The sequence below is a fragment of the Ischnura elegans genome, chromosome 2 (genome assembly GCF_921293095.1).
Source record: "Ischnura elegans chromosome 2, ioIscEleg1.1, whole genome shotgun sequence".
Lineage (NCBI taxonomy): Eukaryota > Metazoa > Arthropoda > Insecta > Odonata > Coenagrionidae > Ischnura > Ischnura elegans.
The window spans coordinates 109,477,283-109,497,238 of record NC_060247.1 but is presented as its reverse complement, the minus strand read 5'-3'; the positions used below and the strand labels follow the sequence as shown (position 1 = coordinate 109,497,238).

Genomic DNA, 19,956 nt, shown 5'->3' with positions numbered 1-19,956 from the left:
GGCTCGTGGTTGTTAATATCATTGGTATGCGAAAGTACTATTCATACTTTTAAGTGAAAGATTGTTATTTTGTAGAAATGTAGGATTTTCGTTGTAGCTTTAAAAAAAACTTTATTTAATTTCCAACGACTTTTATGCGACCGAATCAGATTTCGAGAAGTAAATTCCCATAATAAATTTTACATTCTCAATTTTTATTTTTACCAATATTTTACCAGCCTTGATTATTTACATTAAGTAGGTGAAACTAAGATCGGACAAACCTAAAGCCTATGGTCACTTACGAATGGTTTTTTAGTAACAATTGTATCCTTAAGGAATACACTATTCACATGTTAACTCTCAATGGTCTGGAAGCAAAATGGATGGAAAAAAATCCTCTGATAATACCGTCAACAGCTTGGTCTTAGAAACTATGAGACATCAAAGAGCTCCGATAAAAAAATATCTATAAAAGTTACTTAATACAAAATATGGGCGATTGAGAATTCGTGCATATTTGAATTGAACGTGAAAGGTTGAATTTCGTCATCTTTTCTATTGTTTACCATACCCACAGTTTATATTTATTCCACGCTGATTCAAAAAGTGTGGGAGACAATTATTGCGGTACTTTTGAATCGGTGTATAGTGTGTTTGCGTATTGGGCTGGCAATCCTGCTCGCACTGACTGCTTTAGTGCCCGTTGCCAAGTTGTCTCCCGATTTCGAATACTAATATTCAAGGCCGATTATTTTGACTTAAAATAAATTAGTTTGGAGCTCGCTCATTTCTTCCTTTGCTGTTGGATTGAAATTTTTTTAATGATAATGCTAGTTTCGCACAGCGCTCTGACGATCTCAGCACATTTTTCTGGTTATTGAACGAATGCATGGCATTTACAGATACGTAGCAGCAAAGTAAATGGAGATATCACAATTTTCTTTTGAGCACTATAGCTAAGGACTATCTTAGTAGGAATATGAAGTGTCATGACGTTACAGTGGCCTATATTTCAGTTATCGATCAAATGTAAAACCACGCTTATCTGCATTGAACACTCACAGTATTATCGTACGTCTAACGTGGTTAAAAATCAAAGCTAGAGCACAAATGATAGTTAGTTCAGGGTATTTTAAATCAATACTTTTTCCATCCGCCCATTTGTGCCTATATTTGCGTAATTTTCATGTAACGAGCGTAATATGACTTAAATACCGTGTCCATTTCATAATTACTGAGAAATGTGTACATCAATACGGCTAAATTATATTTTTATCATGATTCTCATGGAATAACGAATACTATATAAGTCTAGAGTCAAAATGACATGTATATTCTTCCGGTAAATACTATATAGGTTTTGCTTTTGTAGCCCGCCACGTGAATACGCCATCTGGAAAGCTGGTGAACATTGGCGTTGCGAGGGGGGCTTAGGAGGTACATGGGACCACTCCGGCGTATGGGTGCTACCACCACTCTTAGAGGGGTGTATCCACCCCAGAAATTTTTTAAACATAGAAGTCTTAGAAGTTAAGTTAACCATAAATTATAATATATATCCATGCCAACATTCGGGTTGGATCACTGAGTGAGTGAATTTATAATAAACTTTATGATAGTATTGAATTTTTGATTTGTCAAATATCTCCGGAGGCCAACCTACCCCCCTACCTACGACTTTTCTACGCCTTTGTGGGTAAAACTGTCATAAGTACCATTTAATAACTAAGCGAGAGCATCCCGATTTAATCTGATGAGAGATTTGGACGTTACGTTATCAGCGAATTAAAATAAATACTCGCATGAGTGCGATATGTTTTCTAATCAATAATTTAAAACAAAATACACGATTTGGGTCATTTTTATTTGCACTGCTAGTGTGTGGTCGGTCCCCAAACTTGTAGGTTTCATAGAGAACGATAGAGCAATGGTGTCTTGCGTTTTTTCAGGCAGTCGCAACTGTCGCAACCAAATGGTTTTTGGGATGTCCCGCCAGGCGGCTACAACATCCTACGGCACCCCATCTTGAAATCCCTCCAAATGTATATTTTCTTTGCAAAATACATGAATCTTCAGGTTATTTAGTTTCAAACATTACAGCATTAGAAATTATGTTTAAAAATCTCTATAAAGGCTCAGTCAAATCCAAAGTGAGGAGTATTTTGCTTTGGATACTTGAATACCATTATGCATTTAAAATAATCGTAAAATTCTAAACTGTAAACTTTAGAGGAAATATTTTGCTTCACAAAAATATCGCCAAAAAAGCATAGTTGACCTTAAGGGCCACCGTATACTAGCAACTTTTACAAAGCAACTTTTTAGTTGATTTGTAGGCATTGACTGTGGCCCCGCGCACGGGCGACTGTTTAGTTGCTGCAACTAAAAATGTGCGCGAGGCCGCTGTCAATGCCGTATGTTTCGTTTGAACCTCAGGGTAAGGATTGGGGTAGAGGGCGCTTTCAGGCTGCGCAGTAGCAGATTCTTGTAGTCAACATGGTTACCACGTGATCGTGGGAAGTAGTGCGGGAATCCCTTGTGGGAAGTGTGGGATGTATATGCTGTATATGCGGGATCTTGACTACATGCGCAGTAGCCAAAGCGCACTCTCCCCCATCCTTACTCTGAGGTTTGAACTTACACAAAGCAACTAAATAGTTGCTTGGTTAAAGTTTCCAGGGCGCGGGGGCCCTAATTCAAATGAATTTTTGTGGGCAATGAATTAGGTACCGCATTATTTTTGTCATAGCAACGTTTGCAGCAAAAAGCTGTTTATATAACATCATGGCTCACTGAAATGATTGATTTGGCGGTGCTTGGTGGTATTTACGTTATGTTCATAGCTACTTTCCTTACCTGGCGATATGTTGCTGCGTCCACAGATGTGAAAACATCAAGAAATCATGAAGAAGTGAGGTAAACATCCATTAGTTCCGTTCATTTTCATAAATTCTGTTAAAGCTTTTGAAATACACGAGGCAAAAGTTTGGAGACATTAGATGAAAGTGATACTTGCCATGATTTTAAAATTTTATCAGTTTTGGTTTTCATTTCATTTTTTCAATTTAGGAACTCCAGAGGTTTTCAAAATTAGGCCACCAAGAAGAGCACCCTTAAAATTCGTAGTATCAATGACAATTAAGCACAAATAGATGCCAAAGCACGAAGCAGGTAAGCTCGAGCCTACTAATTATACCTTATATAAAAATTAGGATATTAAAATGATTGTACTTTAATTTCTCTAAGGCAAATAGAAAATGCATATTAGCTACACATACCGTGATATCATAATAATAATTCCATACTTTGGGCAAAAATTAACGCTAATAAAAAAATATAATGGAAAGTGGATATAATGTACATTGTTTTGCATCACACTGCATTTACTAAATTATTTCACGAGTAACGATGCACCGAGAGATTGCGTTTTTGAGATACAGGAGCGACCCACTTCATAATACTATCATCAGCAATAAAATATAGGACATGATTCGAGTACGTATAGCTATTGGTTGGCTAGGAAGCAGTATGAAAACTCCGGTGCATTAAATAAACTGACTTATAGGACCCCTGTACGGGCGCTAACTTGATGATCATGAATAAATTATCGCCAACAGGAGTTCTTTCTTCATGCTGTTTTGTATCGGTGGAGTGAAACAGTAACAAAGATGTAAAACTACAAAGCTAACATAGCATATGTAGATTCTCCTTTGTGTTTACCCAATAGGGGACTACCATTAGCTTCCTATGATCTTTCTAATCTGCTGCTGTCTTCATCGGAACTTCACAAAAATGGATGCTCCAAATTTAAGTCTAAATGATGTGCTTCCTCACTTCAACGCTGATATTCCCAACTGTGAGTAGATTCCTCGCCTTTTGCTTGTTACGGCTTATTTCCTCCTGGCTTCCACCGCAGTTACTTAATCACTACGTCAGAACCAGAACTTCTTCACCTCCTCATATATTTGGTATTCCAGAAACGTAGATACATCTTGGCATTTCCTCCTCAGCTACAGTCTAATATTTTATAACTTTCTGCATTTATTTCCAGCCTTCTACAAGTTTCTTTAAATCCCTCACTTAGCTTTGATTTTGTTTTCATCGGCAAATTCCAGTATGCTAATATATATTTACATCTGGATATTATTTACCGATCTTCATTTCCTCTTTTGTGAAAACACTGTCACCCCAACAAAAATAATTGATGACATTTAGGTTCTTTGGCGAAATGTACACACTTCGAGGCCAAAATTCTGACGGAAGACATTAATAAGAAAAAAATTAAATATGAAATATCGACACAGGTAGGCAATTCCTCACAGACGTTGCTGTTCCGCCGGAGGAAAAAACTTGTAACAAAGGTTCCTGAATAGATTCCTCCTACTACTAGCAGTTGAAGAAGTAAGGCGTGGGATTTCAGCCCTCCCTCCATGATTTTCAGCCTCGACTGAATGAAATATGAAAGGCTTTTAAAGTCATTTAACGCGGGACACGTCATTGCACAGGTTAGCATCATGTTGAAATTGCGAGAATGCGAGCTTTGAATTGGAGCAGGGGCTATTTTGCCGTCTTGCACCCACGCATGTGTCTTGGCAATTCACCACTTTACACGACGAAATAGGATGGTTTCCTATTATTTTTTTATTGCCTAAATCAAAGATTATTACTCCTGGAGTACGTATTTTACACTTTTAGATTTTTAAATGACGATATATATTCTTCGCGATTAAATGAAATGTGAAAATTTTCAAGCCCGCGAAAACGCGACAGCTAAGTATGAATGCTGGGAAAATCCACGGAAAACCCCGTGTGACGTCATCCTGGTCCCGCATGCAACTGTGTGAGGTCACCTTGGTGCGAGGCCTTGAGCGCCGCTACGATGCATGCTGCTTTAGTAGGCTAGATAATTTTAATAGGTGACTATTGAGGGATGTTTCCCTCAGCTCTGTGCTACATGTATGCATTGGTAATGTCAGACGATATAAAACTCCCGACCACTCGCAGAGCATCTCGGTCCCTGTAACCTCACGTGGAGTGGCATCGCATGGCCGCCAATCTGGCCTTTTCCAAATGAGGCTAAAATTTACCATTAACATTCGTCTACACTGGGATTACTGAAACCAAAGAATTTGTATATAATGAATACACTAATGGTGGGTAACGAATCGCAATCAATGCCTTTCGTTTTCTTTGATGAAGGACATTACCCTATTTTGATTGCGCCTTCGTAAATACGTCAGATTGTGCAATTGCTTTGCGCAATGACGTGCCCCGAGTAAAACGGCCTTTGCAATAAATATGCCTCCGAAAACTCTACCGTGCTTCTGGATACTTTGACAGTCTCGTATTTCATCGAAATTGACCATTCATTTAACACGCACCCTTGATGAGGACCGCACTAATGCGATTTATCAGTATGGTGGAGTAATAAATACGCACCGGTAAACAAAATAACCACGCGCTCAATTGCTTACGCCCTTTCTGGGAACCTATGCAGCTAAAACGAGCGACCTTCATCAACACTGTCGTTTTTTAATCCGTTACTAAGGCGACCGGCCTACTCATCGAGAACCGAAGATGAGGAAGATGGCTTCCATAGACTTGGGAGGCTGGCATACCGTTGGCGGTCGACGGGCGTCGAACCGGGGCGTCCTCTTCGAGAAGATGGTCACATTCAACGTGGCCTTCAGGCTGTTCACCGAGACGGCGGAGGCCTTCTCTGTTTGCTCCGACCACGGAGACTACGGCAAATTCCAGGACTTAGTCGTCGTGATTCCAGGCAAAGACGGGAGAAAGGCCACAGTGGACGCGATAGAGCTCAAGCACTCGCGACAGGAGCTGGGAGACAGACATTTCTCTCCCTCAAACGGAAAGGTACGGATATAAAATATCTTTTGAATTTGCGGGAATAGCTAATCCTCTTAATAAAGCAAGCCGACAACACTCTACCGATCGACTATAAACCGACAAATTTTGCGGGAGCTTAGGGCCTAATTCCAGAACGTTACTTCAGTGTAGATCCCGAATCACTCTCGACCGGCTCGCCAGATTGGTATTATGAGACTTCACTCGACTCCCAACCCAACATGAGTCACCCACTTCCAAGATGTCTACCGCCATCGCCTCCCGTTTTTAAAAGGAAATATCTCGGGCAAAATTACTGACACGAGTGATACTGTACTCCAATAATGATTGTTTTTAATGAGCAGGAGGCCATGCATGTAAATAGTTTAGGCAAATGCATTATTTAGTAAATTATACAACAGTTAATCTAGCTAATCTAGTTAGAGTGAGGACTAAGATTGAGTCAGGTTCTGAAATACAGCCGTTAGTGCTATTTTCTAGGTATGAAATCATGTGAAAATTGGGGATTTAGAGGTAAGAAAGTTGAAGCAGGAGGCGATAACTGCATGAGAGAAAAAAGGGGGTCATGGATAGGAATTAAACAGGGGAAAGGAAGGTCACTCTTTAAAGAGTCGTTTTTGTGGAAGAGTGGACGCATGTAGAGGATGAGCAGAGCTCAAAGGCCGAATGTTGTTGGAAGGAGGTGCAGTATAATTCGTAGAAGAGGTGAATGAGTGGAAAAAATTACACAGTCATCGCATTGAACAGCATTAGTTGACCTAAAATTATTACGGAGGCTTCCGCGGTGATTAAATTTAAAATTGGTGTTCGGGTTAATTCCGCGTCGACTCATTTTAGGTGGACGACACTTTGGGACTCGTTCCGTTCCGAAGCGTTCCAACTCCCGTCTTCGGGGGCCGAATACGGGAGTTGGAACGTGTCCGAAACTGTCATCCACCAAAAATGAGTCCACACGGAATCAACTCGGAAACCAATCATCATTTGTATACCTATTTTCACTACTAGTCTGTCTCCAATGACATCAAGTTATATGTTAACTGAATATTTTACAAATTAACCATTTTGAACTGTTTCCAAAAATTCAGCTCACAACAAGTACACTTTTGATATTGAAATTGCAAATTCTGGGTGCAAAATTACTGGCGGATTTCTCTATGAATTCCATAGTAGTATCATACTTCTCGGCCTTTAATATTAATAAAAATTCAGCTATCTCGGGTTTCGGTTGTATTCAATGAAAAAAATTTAACAACTGCCAAAATTTTTAAATTAAATCTCTCTCATCGTCAGGGCTATAAAAAAACCAGAAGGTACCACAAAGCTCAAAAGGTATTTTTTGGATTTCAGATAATTTTCTTTCTTCATATTATCACTACTGAGCACTTTTTTGCCTTTATTTATTCGCGGCAAACCCTTTTCCAGATTATCTTCCAGGGATACATATATTTTTTCTACTAACCCGTTGACAGATTTTAGGGTCTAAGAAAGTTTATTTATCTTACAGTTTTATACAACATGCAGCATGCATATTTGATGGGAGCTCACATACCCTCTAAGAGGAACCTATTAGGTACATTCTATTTGCTGCTGATTGACCAAATGATCACCCTAGAGGTGGCTCGCAAGGGATTAGACAGATGTATTAGTCAAGAAATGTATCATAGGAATTAACCTAACAACCTTTCCAAGCACGCAGACACGGTGAATATAAAGATTAAAGAATTTCACCCGAGAATATGAAGAGTTACATACTAATCCATTTCCCTGACGATGGAAGAAATCATTCTCCGAAACGTTGGCAGTTGATATGTTCATTAAGCACGACCTTAACTCGAGATATATGAAGTGTTATGGATTTCATTATGAAATGTTAGGTCCGGCTGACGGCCTTCCTCAAGTCGTTCAGAGACAAGAGGAGTACTCTGGAGGCCTGCGATAGACTGACCATCGGCACGAACAACACCTTGGACAGCTCCGTGGCGGGGAACTTCCGTCCCACTTCGGACGGGGTCTGGTACCTCGGCGAGAGGGACATGTGGGCTCTGGAGGAGGGGTCCCAGTTGAGGAGGGACCTCGGAGGGGCCTCGGACAAGGACGTCGAGACCTTCAGCGAGAAGTTGCGGTTCGCTACCGCCATCCCGGACGCTGACGCTCTGCGCGATAGGATCACGAGGAAGCTAGGAGAGATTTATGGAGCAGAGGGATACAGCGGGACCGCACTCATGTCCCTCTATCTACACTTCAAAGACAACTTCGAGCAATGGTACGACCACGAACCTCGCGCCGTCACCCGGGATATGATGGAAGGTTTTGTGGACAAGGCGAAGGATGCTGTGAAAGTCTGAAGCAATATTTGGAGCAATAAACAGGAGGATTAACTTTGCATTGGCATTTTCATTGTTATTCCGATGCAATACGCAACACAAGGTTCTCGGGTTGGCCACTAGATCTGCTTAGATAAGTTACTCGAGATAACAAATATTTATGAAAAATCGCAAATCGTTGAGCTGCGAATAGAAAACCAATAATACTCAACAGTAGGTACTAAAGGCTGATACCATGGAGGGTTACCAGGCTGATACCATGGAGGCTGAATGGCTAGTAAAAGGCTGACACCATGGAGGGATGTCTTGCTGATGCCTTGTTGATACAGCAGTTTGTCTCTTTCATATGCTGCCTCAATAAGCCTAAGCTATTAAAACCTATTAACAGCACGAATATACAAAATAATTAATGCGCGTGCTGAAAGATTTGATTGCATGAGTTCGACCTATACTTTGTTAAATTCTTATAGAACTCGGAGGATAAACGCAATTCTATATCTACAGGGCCACTTTCCTTCCATTTATGACAGGTTGCTGTGTCTATCGCAGAATAATTACTGCTTCCTTTCGCCATTCACCTTGTACAGTAAACCAGCGCAATAGCCTTCAGTTCAGCGCTGTGTAGTAATGCGCGGATAAACATAAAAATACTAAGTGACACTTGCGTAATGGGTAGCCGGTCGAAGTAACGACTTCACATGAAAGTACTCATGAATGCAATCCAAAATCCGATCAATAGCCATCTTCATAATACAATGGAAATGAGATACATAATTTCAAGAATACTCAGCCATTAAATGAAGAGATAGAATCATGCATCTTTTAGGAAACTTATTTTGCGAATGCTGAATTTTTAAGTAGGTGGATTTATTTAATTCCACAGAATTTTAACACACTATTACCAACCTATGGTTCAACGTATACAGCCATTTGCACAAATCTTGAAAACAACCGTTGAAGATGAAATACGTATCAGCAATTAAAATCAAAACTCATATGCATGAAATCTTTTCCGCAGCGGTGGAAGTGGTGGCGGGAAACTCGTGGGGTACAGTCCACGCTCCCATCAAAGACCGAAACACTTGGTAAGTAAAGCCGGTGTCCCACAGTCAAATTAATTCGGTCACGGTCCCACGGTCAATTTAAAATTTTGGTCCAAAAATTTTTATGCAAACGCATTTGGTCCAAAAATTGGTATACAACAGGATAGGGTCCCCCACGATGCATTTCATTTGGACCAAATGATGGAAAACAAACGAAAGACGATAGCAATGTAAACAAATGTGAAAGCTTCTAAAGGGGAGGATTCTGTCTTTTTTAGCAGTCGAAATTATCTGAGCAGGCCTCTTGAACGTTAAAGAGGCGAAAAAAAAGTGGAGGTGTTGGACAGGGCCTCAGCCAGAAAGAGGAGATGAAAGCGTTGGAATAGGCGTGCTAACCATGTTGGCGAGGAGTCGGTTGCCGATGTTCCCATAAATTATCGACATTACTTGACGATGAGTGAAGATATTTTCATGTCCCTTAAGAGCACGGTTGAGGGCAGAATAAAACTCCAGGATATAAATTGGAGGCAGTTCATTCCCGCAAGGAAAATGTCATTAATAAATGATGGACATCGTAGTTGAGATGATGATATGAATAGTGCTGCAAACGTGCCTTGAAATCACATTTTTCTCTCCTATTAGAGCAGTTGCGAAAAGGTCCTTCGACTATAATCATAGTGATCGAAACTGGCGGCATTAGTGTTTTACAGGTAGTCATTTCTCCGGCTGCTCGCTCGCTCAGAATCGCACGCCCTCCACTAAGCTATAGAAGCAAACCAGTAGAATTCGGCCTCGGTGCTCTAAGTAAATCTTTTATTCTTTCCAAAACACCTCTTCTTGTATTGTAATTCTAATACATCGCTTCCTTCTCATTGAAAATGAAGTCATTATTACAGATTTCCAAGGTGAGAATTTTCAATTTGACAGCGGGACACCTGTTTAACATATTCTGGATGGGATTACACCACACTATTCGCCAATATTTCGGGGAAAATGTGTAATATTCATGAGTATTCCGACCCAGTTGCAATACAGTATCCTGAATGGAATTGGAAATCATGACTGCAATTCCACCAAAAGTCGTAGTTCTCAAAATTTTCTGTAGCATGGCTGCAATTCAGTATTCTGGACAGAGAATCGTGCCCGGTAGGGTTGGAATAATATTCCAGTCTCCGAAACCAGGCAATCTATATTATACCCCGTAGCATGCACATCACGACAGTGAATTGATGTTAATATAGTAACGATAGTAACCAAATGACATATGTACTAGAAAAATCAAATGGAATTCATTATAATTAAATAATTAACACGCGAATTGTGTAGGAATTAGCATGCGAGCTACATATAGCAAGTTTCCGCAATGAATTCATATTTATTATGAATATTTTTATTGCAATACTTTGCGTGTGCTCGCGGCTGAACTTGAAGCAAAAAAGTGCGTTCACCGGGTAGCAGATAGTGGTTCGACCTCCAGGTATGGAGGTTAGCTGCGAGATAAGCGAGTTTACTAATCGAATAAGCTGTTGTTGAGAAAAAGCAGCGGCATTCCAAGGAGGTATGAGTCTATCCCAGGGTAAGAAAGGCCATCTAAATGATACATAAAGCCTCTGAAGATGCCATAAAAAGGCGACGGGAGGCCGCCAACAATTATGCCCCACATCACCCAGGGAAAAGGTCAGTAGTTCTTCTCCGTATGAGTGAAGGTATAAACCATGGTGGTTAGTATAGGGACACACATTTCACTGCAGGCGAAGCAACATTTACTTTAACGGCTATCGTACTGCAATGTGGAAGGCAAGGGGAAAACACCACATTATGATCCTGAGACGTTGCAGCTACTCCAACTATAAATAATCAGACATGACGCAATTCTCTCATTCATCATTCCGGAGGTAAACTAGTCCCCCATTCCGATCCCAGGGCAGGGACTACCCGAGTGGGTACAAGGATCAACTGTGATAAAGTAATGAGAATAGAAACATGGAACATGAGACCTCACCTGGGACCTGCGGTTATCAAGAAATCTTAAGGTGGAAATGCAAAGATTGAATATCAACATGCTTGAAATCAGCGAAATGAAGTAGTCTGAAGAGGGAGACTTTTGCAGAGGAAGTTATAGGATTATACACACAGGATCTCTAATTTGCAATGCAGAAATGGGGAAAATGCTTAGAAAGAGCGTGGGAATGTGTGTAAAATACTTCCTACAGTACAATGAAAGGATAGTTGTGGTAAAGTTAGAGATAAAGCCAGTAGATACAGTAGTGGTACAGGTTTATATGCATACGACCGAATGCCATGATGAAGAAATTGTAGACGTTTACGATGATATCGCGGAAGTACTCAAATAGGTAAGGGATGAAGAAAATCTTCATGTTTTAGGTGATTGGAATGCTGTCGCCAGAAGAGGGCAGGTTAGAAATATAACCGGAAAACATGGATTTGGAAATCAAAATGACAGAGGAGAAAGGCTTCTGGAATTCAGCACAGAACACAAATTAGTAGTTGCCTATACAGTCTTTAAGAATCACACGCGAAAATATATACATACATGGAAAACGCCAGGGACAAAAGAAGATTTCAACCGGACTATATTTTAGTGAAGTAGAGGTTTAGGAACCACATATAGGACTGCAAAAGCTACTCTGGGGTAGATATCAACAGAGATCATAATCTAGTGATGACAAATTGCCATCTGAAATTCAAGAAATCAGCGAGGAATGCAATGCAATGGCAATTAAAGAAACTAAAGGAGCCAAAAAAAACAGGATTTTCAAGAAGTGATGGAGAGCAGGATAAGATTAGATCAGACTGAGAAATCAGTGGAGAATAAATGGAACAAAATCAAAAGTGGGATTTAGGAGGACACTGGAGAAGTTCTAGGGAGTAGAAAATTTGTTAAGAAAAAACCTTGGATCACTCATGTCCTAGACCTCATTGAAGAACAGAGAAAGTATAAGAATGCAAATATGTACTGAGGATGGACAAACTTGCTCTACTGCCCTGTACAAATAAATATGTAAGTACATATTTTGCAGCAAAATTCTTTTTCACACATTGTTTACTACTTTCTACAAACCTGAAACTTAATTAAAATAAAACATGGACATTCAACTTATAATAGACTTGCTTCAAAACAAAGGATTACTCTGAATATTAATAATATTTCCACACATATACATTCTCCATATAAGTTTAATGCAATATCCTTCAACAACATAATGCAATAATTTTCATGTGGACTACAATATAAATTGTTGCCTCAGAGGAAAATAGATTTCACACAATTTAGACTCAGTTTATTGGCACAATTGAGGGTCTATTAGAATTTTCAGTGAGCGTTCTACACTCAGCTTACATGAATACATCAATCGAGAGGTAAGACAACATGCCACTGAAGTTTGATACAATTTTCAGCTTTATTCATTGTCATATTATTCATTAGTCTTCGGTAGCCACTAAGATTAGACGTGTTATTACGAGCTTTTTCAAAGAAATAAGTGATTGATTGAAAGATGAGCTTCAACAGTGATTTTAGTTTTTTTACACTTTTCTTAAAAAACTTGGAATCAATTCTGTATAAATAATGGAATGAAGTGTAACAAAAGTGTGTGAAATGTTAACATTGGCCTATCACAAGTCTGCTAAGAGTAAAACAAGAATCAACTAGTGGTATTAGCATTTCCAAGATGTCTGAGAAGATGTTGAAGATGAAGAATGCCCAGGCATATCAACAACTAATTACAACAACAAATAAAAAATTAGAAAAAGTGAAAGAAATGGTTATGAATGATTGCCAAATTAAAATCAGAGAAGTCTCTGATGATGTTGGCATATCAATTTGCAGCAAAATTTGGCCCAAAATTGTTTCACTGTGAACAAAAACAGAAGCAAGTGGAAGTTGCTCAGGAGTCACTAAATTAAGTAAATTCCCTAAGACAATGATGATGCAGAATTACTGAAACATGTAATATCAAATGACAAAATATAGATTTATGGATACGACATCGAAGCAAAGGCTCATGCATCCCACAAGAGGGCATTCTGGCAGGTGAAGATTGAAAAATGGTTGAAAACTGCACTCAAATGTGAAGGTTATGCTCAACATATTCTTCAATTTAAATGGCATCGTGCATCATGAATTTTTGTAATGAAGATTTGTGAAACTTAAAAAAAAATGCTATAACAACCCCCTCCATATTTGCTAGATACGGCTCAATGTGACTTTTAAAACAAGTTGACTGTGAGTCAAAATTCACTCAGGGGTCAACAGCCCTATTGGTCATGCAAGATAGGAGTTGAATTTCAACAAATAAATATAATAATAATAAATAAGCGTTAGAATTTAATAGCCATGCAATATCCTCTGGATCTCATGCAAGGTTTTGTGGAGTTTTAACATCAGAAAATTTTCCACAGTGTGTGTGCAGCATCAAATCATCTGTCACCAAGACTTGATCTGTGGAATCTCTGATTCGTGTCATGATACTTTACCCACGACACCACAGATTGTGCACTATGGCAGTTTCAATACCAAATATGTTGGCTGTGATCACAGATGTCCCATTTCAATGCCCAATAAGTCGTCTGTGTTCACAGACATCTTATTGATCCCCATGACAGTAAACATCAATTCTAGGTGAGTTGTGGGCGAAGCATACTTCAGAGGATATGGGGAAGAATTCATACTTGTATCTTTTGACATGTTGACTTAATATGACCAAAATGATTATTTCCCAGTATAAGGGGCATATAGCTTTTAAAATTTCTGAATGTATGAGAGCACTAGGAGGGCAAAATTTTGGAATACAGACATTTTCAAGTTGTGCCTGAACTGGCCTTTTTCAGATGCCAATGCCCTTTGTGTTAATATTTTTCCGCCACTTTACCATCAAAATGCCTATGATTAACATGGAAAAATACATGGCAAATAATATACAATATTACAGCAACGCCAAGAAGTCCAAGCCACAGAATACCCTTGACATCAGAAGGCTTATCTGCGTTACCATATAGTTAACTTAAATGCAAACAGTAACCCATTTTTCCAGGGACAGATAAAATAATTACTCCAAAACCATACGTATTACGTTCACAGCACACTCCCGATTATCCGGCTGCAGTTTATCTGTGCATGAGTTTTACACTTCTTCGATATTTTCCGCGATCTTTATGAAAGAAATTAATCGGATGCATAAGCACCAGGATATTTGCATTTTAATACAAGCTACACCAGCCTTATCATTTCCATTAGAATACTCTTCGTAAAATGGAATTATTTTCTTAACTTTTTGACAATGAATGTTTCAAGTTTACGTAGAAGTCTGCTCCAGCATGCAGACAACGATCAGCGACAGGAAAAAAAACTCAAGATGAATTTTAGAAGATTCTTCAATGTCTAACCAATTGCAAATTAAGAGAAATGTTGTCTACAATCTATATTTGCATATTTCATATCGCATATGCACAATTATTGCCATGGACTCGCATGTGGTTGCATATGGGCCAAAGGAACCTGAGATTTCGTCACACTCTTGACATATTTACACCATGACTAGTCAAGGTCAAACTGGGGAGGAAGGGAGTAGTAGAAGTGAAGGCAGCGGGGAGAAGTGTAAGTAGAGATAGCATGAGGCATAGCCAGGCAGTCGCTTACGTAGACAAATTGCCAAAGTAAGAATGTAATATGTGTCATTATTACATCATAAAGAGTCTGAACATGCCATAGTACTGACTTTTCTGAGACACAAGGCCAGCTCCAAGCATATTCATTGATGTAACTGTCTCTTTGTTGTAATACTCGAACCCAGACCATGATGCACAAAAAAAGAACTCACCACTTGGGAAATTAATAGTGTAGATGTCTTACATGAAAGTAAATGAAGCCATGGTATCATCACATCTAGGAAAAAGTTTTTGGGCCTGTAACTAAAATTAAAACAATAAACTAGTGTGAAAGTGGCATCCTCATACACTGATTTCAAGTTTAATGGTGCCTGATTGCCAAGGTTACTCTCACTATTGAATAGAAAATGATAAAGTGAACAGAACTGACTGATGGCAGTAAGCAAAGGCAACCTTGAATCCAAATTTTTCTGCCTTTACTGCAAAAGCTTCTCTAAGCACTATAAAAATGGACCCAAATTCAGTATAAAAAGCCGGTAAAAAGATACATTTTGTGACATAGACAGTAAAAAATCTTTGAATAAAACATCTTTTTCAAGAACAAAAATGAACTTTTATCAAGCCAAATACTATTAAGCAACACATTTTGACAGGGGGAAATGCTGATCACAAGGTAATGCACAATAATGAAAACTTCAAACTTAACTTAGTAACTTCCTATCATAGAAAATAATGAAGTCTACTTATGCATGCAACGTTATAGTATATAACTAGTAGGCCGGCTCTTATTTTTCAGTATTGAGAAAAGCTATGTTTTCCTAGTCTCAAAATGGTCCAAATGAGGTTCATATTTACGTGTTAAAATTTGGTTACTTTAAAATAACGGCAACCTGTGCCCCAAGGGCCCTAAGTACTGAGGACCCTCAATTGAGATTTTTGGGGCCGAAAAAGTGCTATTTCTATGTTAAACGTAAAAGTAAAGCCCTTAAGGGCCGTTTTTCTGTTTGTTTTGACCTATCTCTAAGCGTTTACGAGATATCGTCCATCGTAATGCAATCCACCCCCCAGGGCGCTACCCCGCACCGCGGCGCCGCTGAGGTACGCCCCGCACCACTTACTAGAGACTTCCCCTCCACCCCTCCCCTCCCTTGGCAAAGACTTTGCTCCTGCTGGCATGATTTACATGCTCGTGGTATTTAAGAATTAAAAAGGTTGTTCCTCTTGTGTCATGATTAATGTTTTTTAAGCCTACAATGTCAATCTTAACCCTTCAACGCCGTCCTATGTACTGTGCGCCGACCCCTTAAATCTTAGTTTGTTGCCACCATATGACCGCGCACCATTACCGCATGATTTGTTCAAAACTGCTCTTTATGTGCAAAATGTTATAAGTATTTCATACAATTGTGTTTGTATGAAGGAATGAAAATAATGAGCAGGGCTTCCAACGCCATAACAGTTGATAGATATATTCAAGGAATAAGAAACGAGGCAGTCAGTTCACATTTGTAGATCAATGTGGAGAGATAGGAAGTGCTAAGTTTTTTAGGATTGAAGGAGAAAAGTGGTGAAAAAACTAGTTTATCATGAATACAAGTGACGTTCATTTTATAAATAGGCTAACAAGAAAAAGTATGAAATCAAGACTGGTTGGAAAGGAAAGTGAAGAAATACTTGACTTAAAGTTACTTACAGTGAGAGAAGTACTGTGTTTTTTTCTATAACCTAATGGGTTCGAAATGTATAAACTTAGTGCAAGAAAAACAGTAAGAAATGTGCGAGAAGCCTCATGAAAACCTTAATAAGAAGACGGAACAACCTTATAGGCCACATCTTGAGACATGATGGCCTGATGAAGACAATCGTCGAAGGACAGGTGGAAGGCAAGAATGGAAAAGGAAGACCTCGAACAAAATATATGGAACAAGTAAAGAGTGATGTGAAAGAGAAGAAATACGTAGGAGTGAAAAGATTAGCTGATAGGAGAACTGAGTGGAGATCTGCGTCAAACCAATCCTAGGATTGTTGACCAGTGATGAAGGGCCGGCCTAATAACTAGTCTCTTCATCCGAAGTTGACCAAAATTCTGAAGTCCTTACAATATTCTTTAATGTGATCCACTATTGTATCTTATCTATTGCACCGCATTAATACAGGTATAGGAACAAGTTGGCACAACTTTCTCCATTAAGGTACATGTTCCTTAGGTGTGACAGGTATCGATGTTTTCTTCAAGAACAAAAGTTTGCATAGTGCAACATGAGTTGAGCTACTGAAGTTGTGCAGACCATATATGCTGGCTAATAAGTTGAGCTTGTAGGCCCAACACTGTATATGTACCATGTCTTCATAGAATGGTACCATTGAAACTTCGGATGCCCAAGCCCAAATATTCCTCGGGATGTATATTTTCTGCCAGGGACCCACGCCTGAATAGAGCTTGGGCTTTCGTATTTGATTCTGGGGAAAAATATTGGGCGTATTTACTTGGCCAGAACTATTTAGCCTCATTTCTTTAGCTTTCTGGTCTTCTTGCATGGCAAAAGCTGTCATTTAGTGGCTCCTTAATGTAATTTTTCAGATTAGGAAATAATTTTATAAAAAAAACAACCTGGGTTTTTTGCAACCTGCACATGAAAATACCCTGGGCTTCAAAGTGTTAAAGAGTCAACACATGCAAACATATACCTAGCAGAATATGTAGCTATGTATTGCTACCATATTTTCAAACTTAATGCCTCTGTTAATAACCTCAGTAATCACTTTCAGTATTGACTAGAACAGGGGTCTCCAAAATATGGCCGGCAGAGGGCTTTCATCCGGCCCACGCACTCCTTTCAAGTAGCAAACGATTCTTGCTCGTTTAACTCTGTGAGACGCCACTAGGAGCATTGCAGCGCTGTACTGCTCATCAAAGTCGCCTTCAACTGTTCATAAATAAGAAATATGCCACTGGATACTTCAGTAGACGTTGGCATCGAATACTTCAGTCATCGGCAAATTTGCTATCCGGCCCGCGGGGTGATTCGGAACTTAGAATGTGGCCCTCGCGGCCTAGTCAATTGGAGACCCCTGCTCTAGAATATACTGCACCACTCACGTTCTCCAAAACCCTAACTCCACCTACTTAAATACACCACTTACTTGAGCAATTCAGTGGCTTGATAATAACAACGAAGATGCATTTCCCAGTTTGGTCAGTGGTTTCATCGTACATTCTTTGAAGCCGATTCTTGCCCTAGCACTCGTTGCTGCTGAAATAATCCTTTGTGCTAGGGACGTGTTGATATGATGTATATAAGCCATAACTGTGGTGCCCAACCAAACCATTCACACAGTCTGGGAGGTTCGCATAGCATCCGGCTCCAATGCACAAATCGGGGACTAGCAGTCACTCCTCCAGAATGCACCCGTGTCTTCAACGTACTATCGGCCGCTTTGCGAACTCTTCTTCGCGACACTTGTCGAAACAAGCAATATTTAACTGGTTTGGAAAAAATACTTATTGGAGACGTAGCGATGTCGATGATAACACTTCAAATGAGAGTTTTGGGGATGAGGAAATGCAGCAGCGTCGAGAGCCCGTAGTTTAAATTCGTGGCTTCATCTTTATTTGCGGATTTGTTTTAAAAAATGAAAGCACTTTCTGGTTGCTTGAAGTTGAAAAAGTAGCGAAACGATCAAATATTCTTTTAAGTAGTGGAAAAAATCACAAAATAAGCCTATAACATTGAAATTCGCGTAAAAACTGAAAATGTGCCAAAATTTGCGAAAATCAAGGAGTCCTATATATTACCAATTTTAATTCACATCCTTTTTATTGCAGAGCCGTGGATACACTCTTGTGTATTATTTCAATGACTACACGGGGGTAACAATCAAAATGGACCTTTTCTTCGAAACATGAGCAATTTTAATCACATCATTATGCAAGCTTAGAAGACTTTTTAGCGTAGATAATTAAGATATTACATTGGACGATAGAAAAGGTATTCAGAGGCAGGATTGTTATACCACCTTCCTCCGTTTTCATCTGCAACTGCCGCGTAACGCACAGGAACAATGAACATACACCAACAGAAGCATTTGAGGCATTAAATAACCACGTTGGAGTTTTATCAGTAATTGTTTGAATTTTCGGCGGAAAATACCAAAATAATAGAATGATCACGTAATGGCACTAATTAAGTATATAGAAAAATAGCTTCGTTGGTCGTGTACTGGGAAAATGTTGACAAAGCAATGCTTTGCATGATTTTTATTCAGTACGGCACTAATAAATTGTTTGACTTGTTCTTATTATAGTAAGGAAATTTAGTGATGCAAAAAAAATCGCCTTTCATCTGGATTTATGCTTACGATTATTGGATAGAAATTTCTCTGTCGCCGCACCACTCCTGTTCCTGCATAAGTGTTCACAATAGGCATATTGCCTAATGTTTGCTCCACCTCTGGTAAAGCAAGAATTTGTTATAGGAAGTGTTTATTTGAGCACCGTGGGGTCTCATTTTATCGAGGTTTCACTGTAGTTTGGTTGTGGTTTCAGAGCTTCGAGGATAATGAGAATGATTCCATTGTATGCTCATGAACCACATCCTGCTTTAACTGCCTCTCACACAACTTTCAGCGATGTTACTGGTATTTAAGGTGTATGGAATGTAGTTTCTGACACTCAACAGAGATTTGGCACACATTAGCAATCCAGGACACCACATCCATTACCACGTCACCTGACATCATGTATCATGCAGCTACAGATGCATGGTTTATGGATAAGTGTGGAAATAATAGTTCGATAGTGAATTTCATCAGCAAAACAGAAAAGTTCTCCAGTTAATGTAAATGCAAGTCATCTACCTAAATGAAACAGCAAAGATGCATAAGAAAAGCAGGAAGGATGAAAATTGAAAATAATCCTTCATCCTTAAGATATAACGAGTATGAAATATAGGCGGCAGCTGGAGCTACCTATGGAGCATTCTGAGCATTTTTCACTCCAAGGTTCCACAGCACGTATAACCTACACTAAGAAAAAGAGTAAATGAATCAGTGAGTCAATGAGAAGAAGGAACTGAAATATTTGGTACATATTTCTTACCAAATGAAAGAGTTGC

General features: G+C 39.3%; 1 protein-coding gene across 1 annotated transcript; it reads left to right on the top strand.

Moving 5' to 3' along the window:
• The first annotated feature begins 2,732 nt into the window (after nt 1-2,732).
• Nucleotides 2,733-8,230, top strand: LOC124154344. Its single transcript, XM_046528016.1, has 4 exons — nt 2,733-2,898; nt 3,052-3,153; nt 5,531-5,856; nt 7,722-8,230. The coding sequence occupies exons 2-4, from the start codon at nt 3,135-3,137 to the stop codon at nt 8,190-8,192; spliced, it is 816 nt and encodes a 271-aa protein (XP_046383972.1). The 5' UTR covers nt 2,733-2,898; nt 3,052-3,134; the 3' UTR covers nt 8,193-8,230.
• The last annotated feature ends 11,726 nt before the right edge of the window (nt 8,231-19,956 follow it).

Coding starts and splice junctions, on each gene's coding strand:
- LOC124154344 (XM_046528016.1), top strand. Junction 5,857..7,721: donor TCTCTCCCTCAAACGGAAAG/GTACGGATATAA, acceptor ATGAAATGTTAG/GTCCGGCTGACGGCCTTCCT.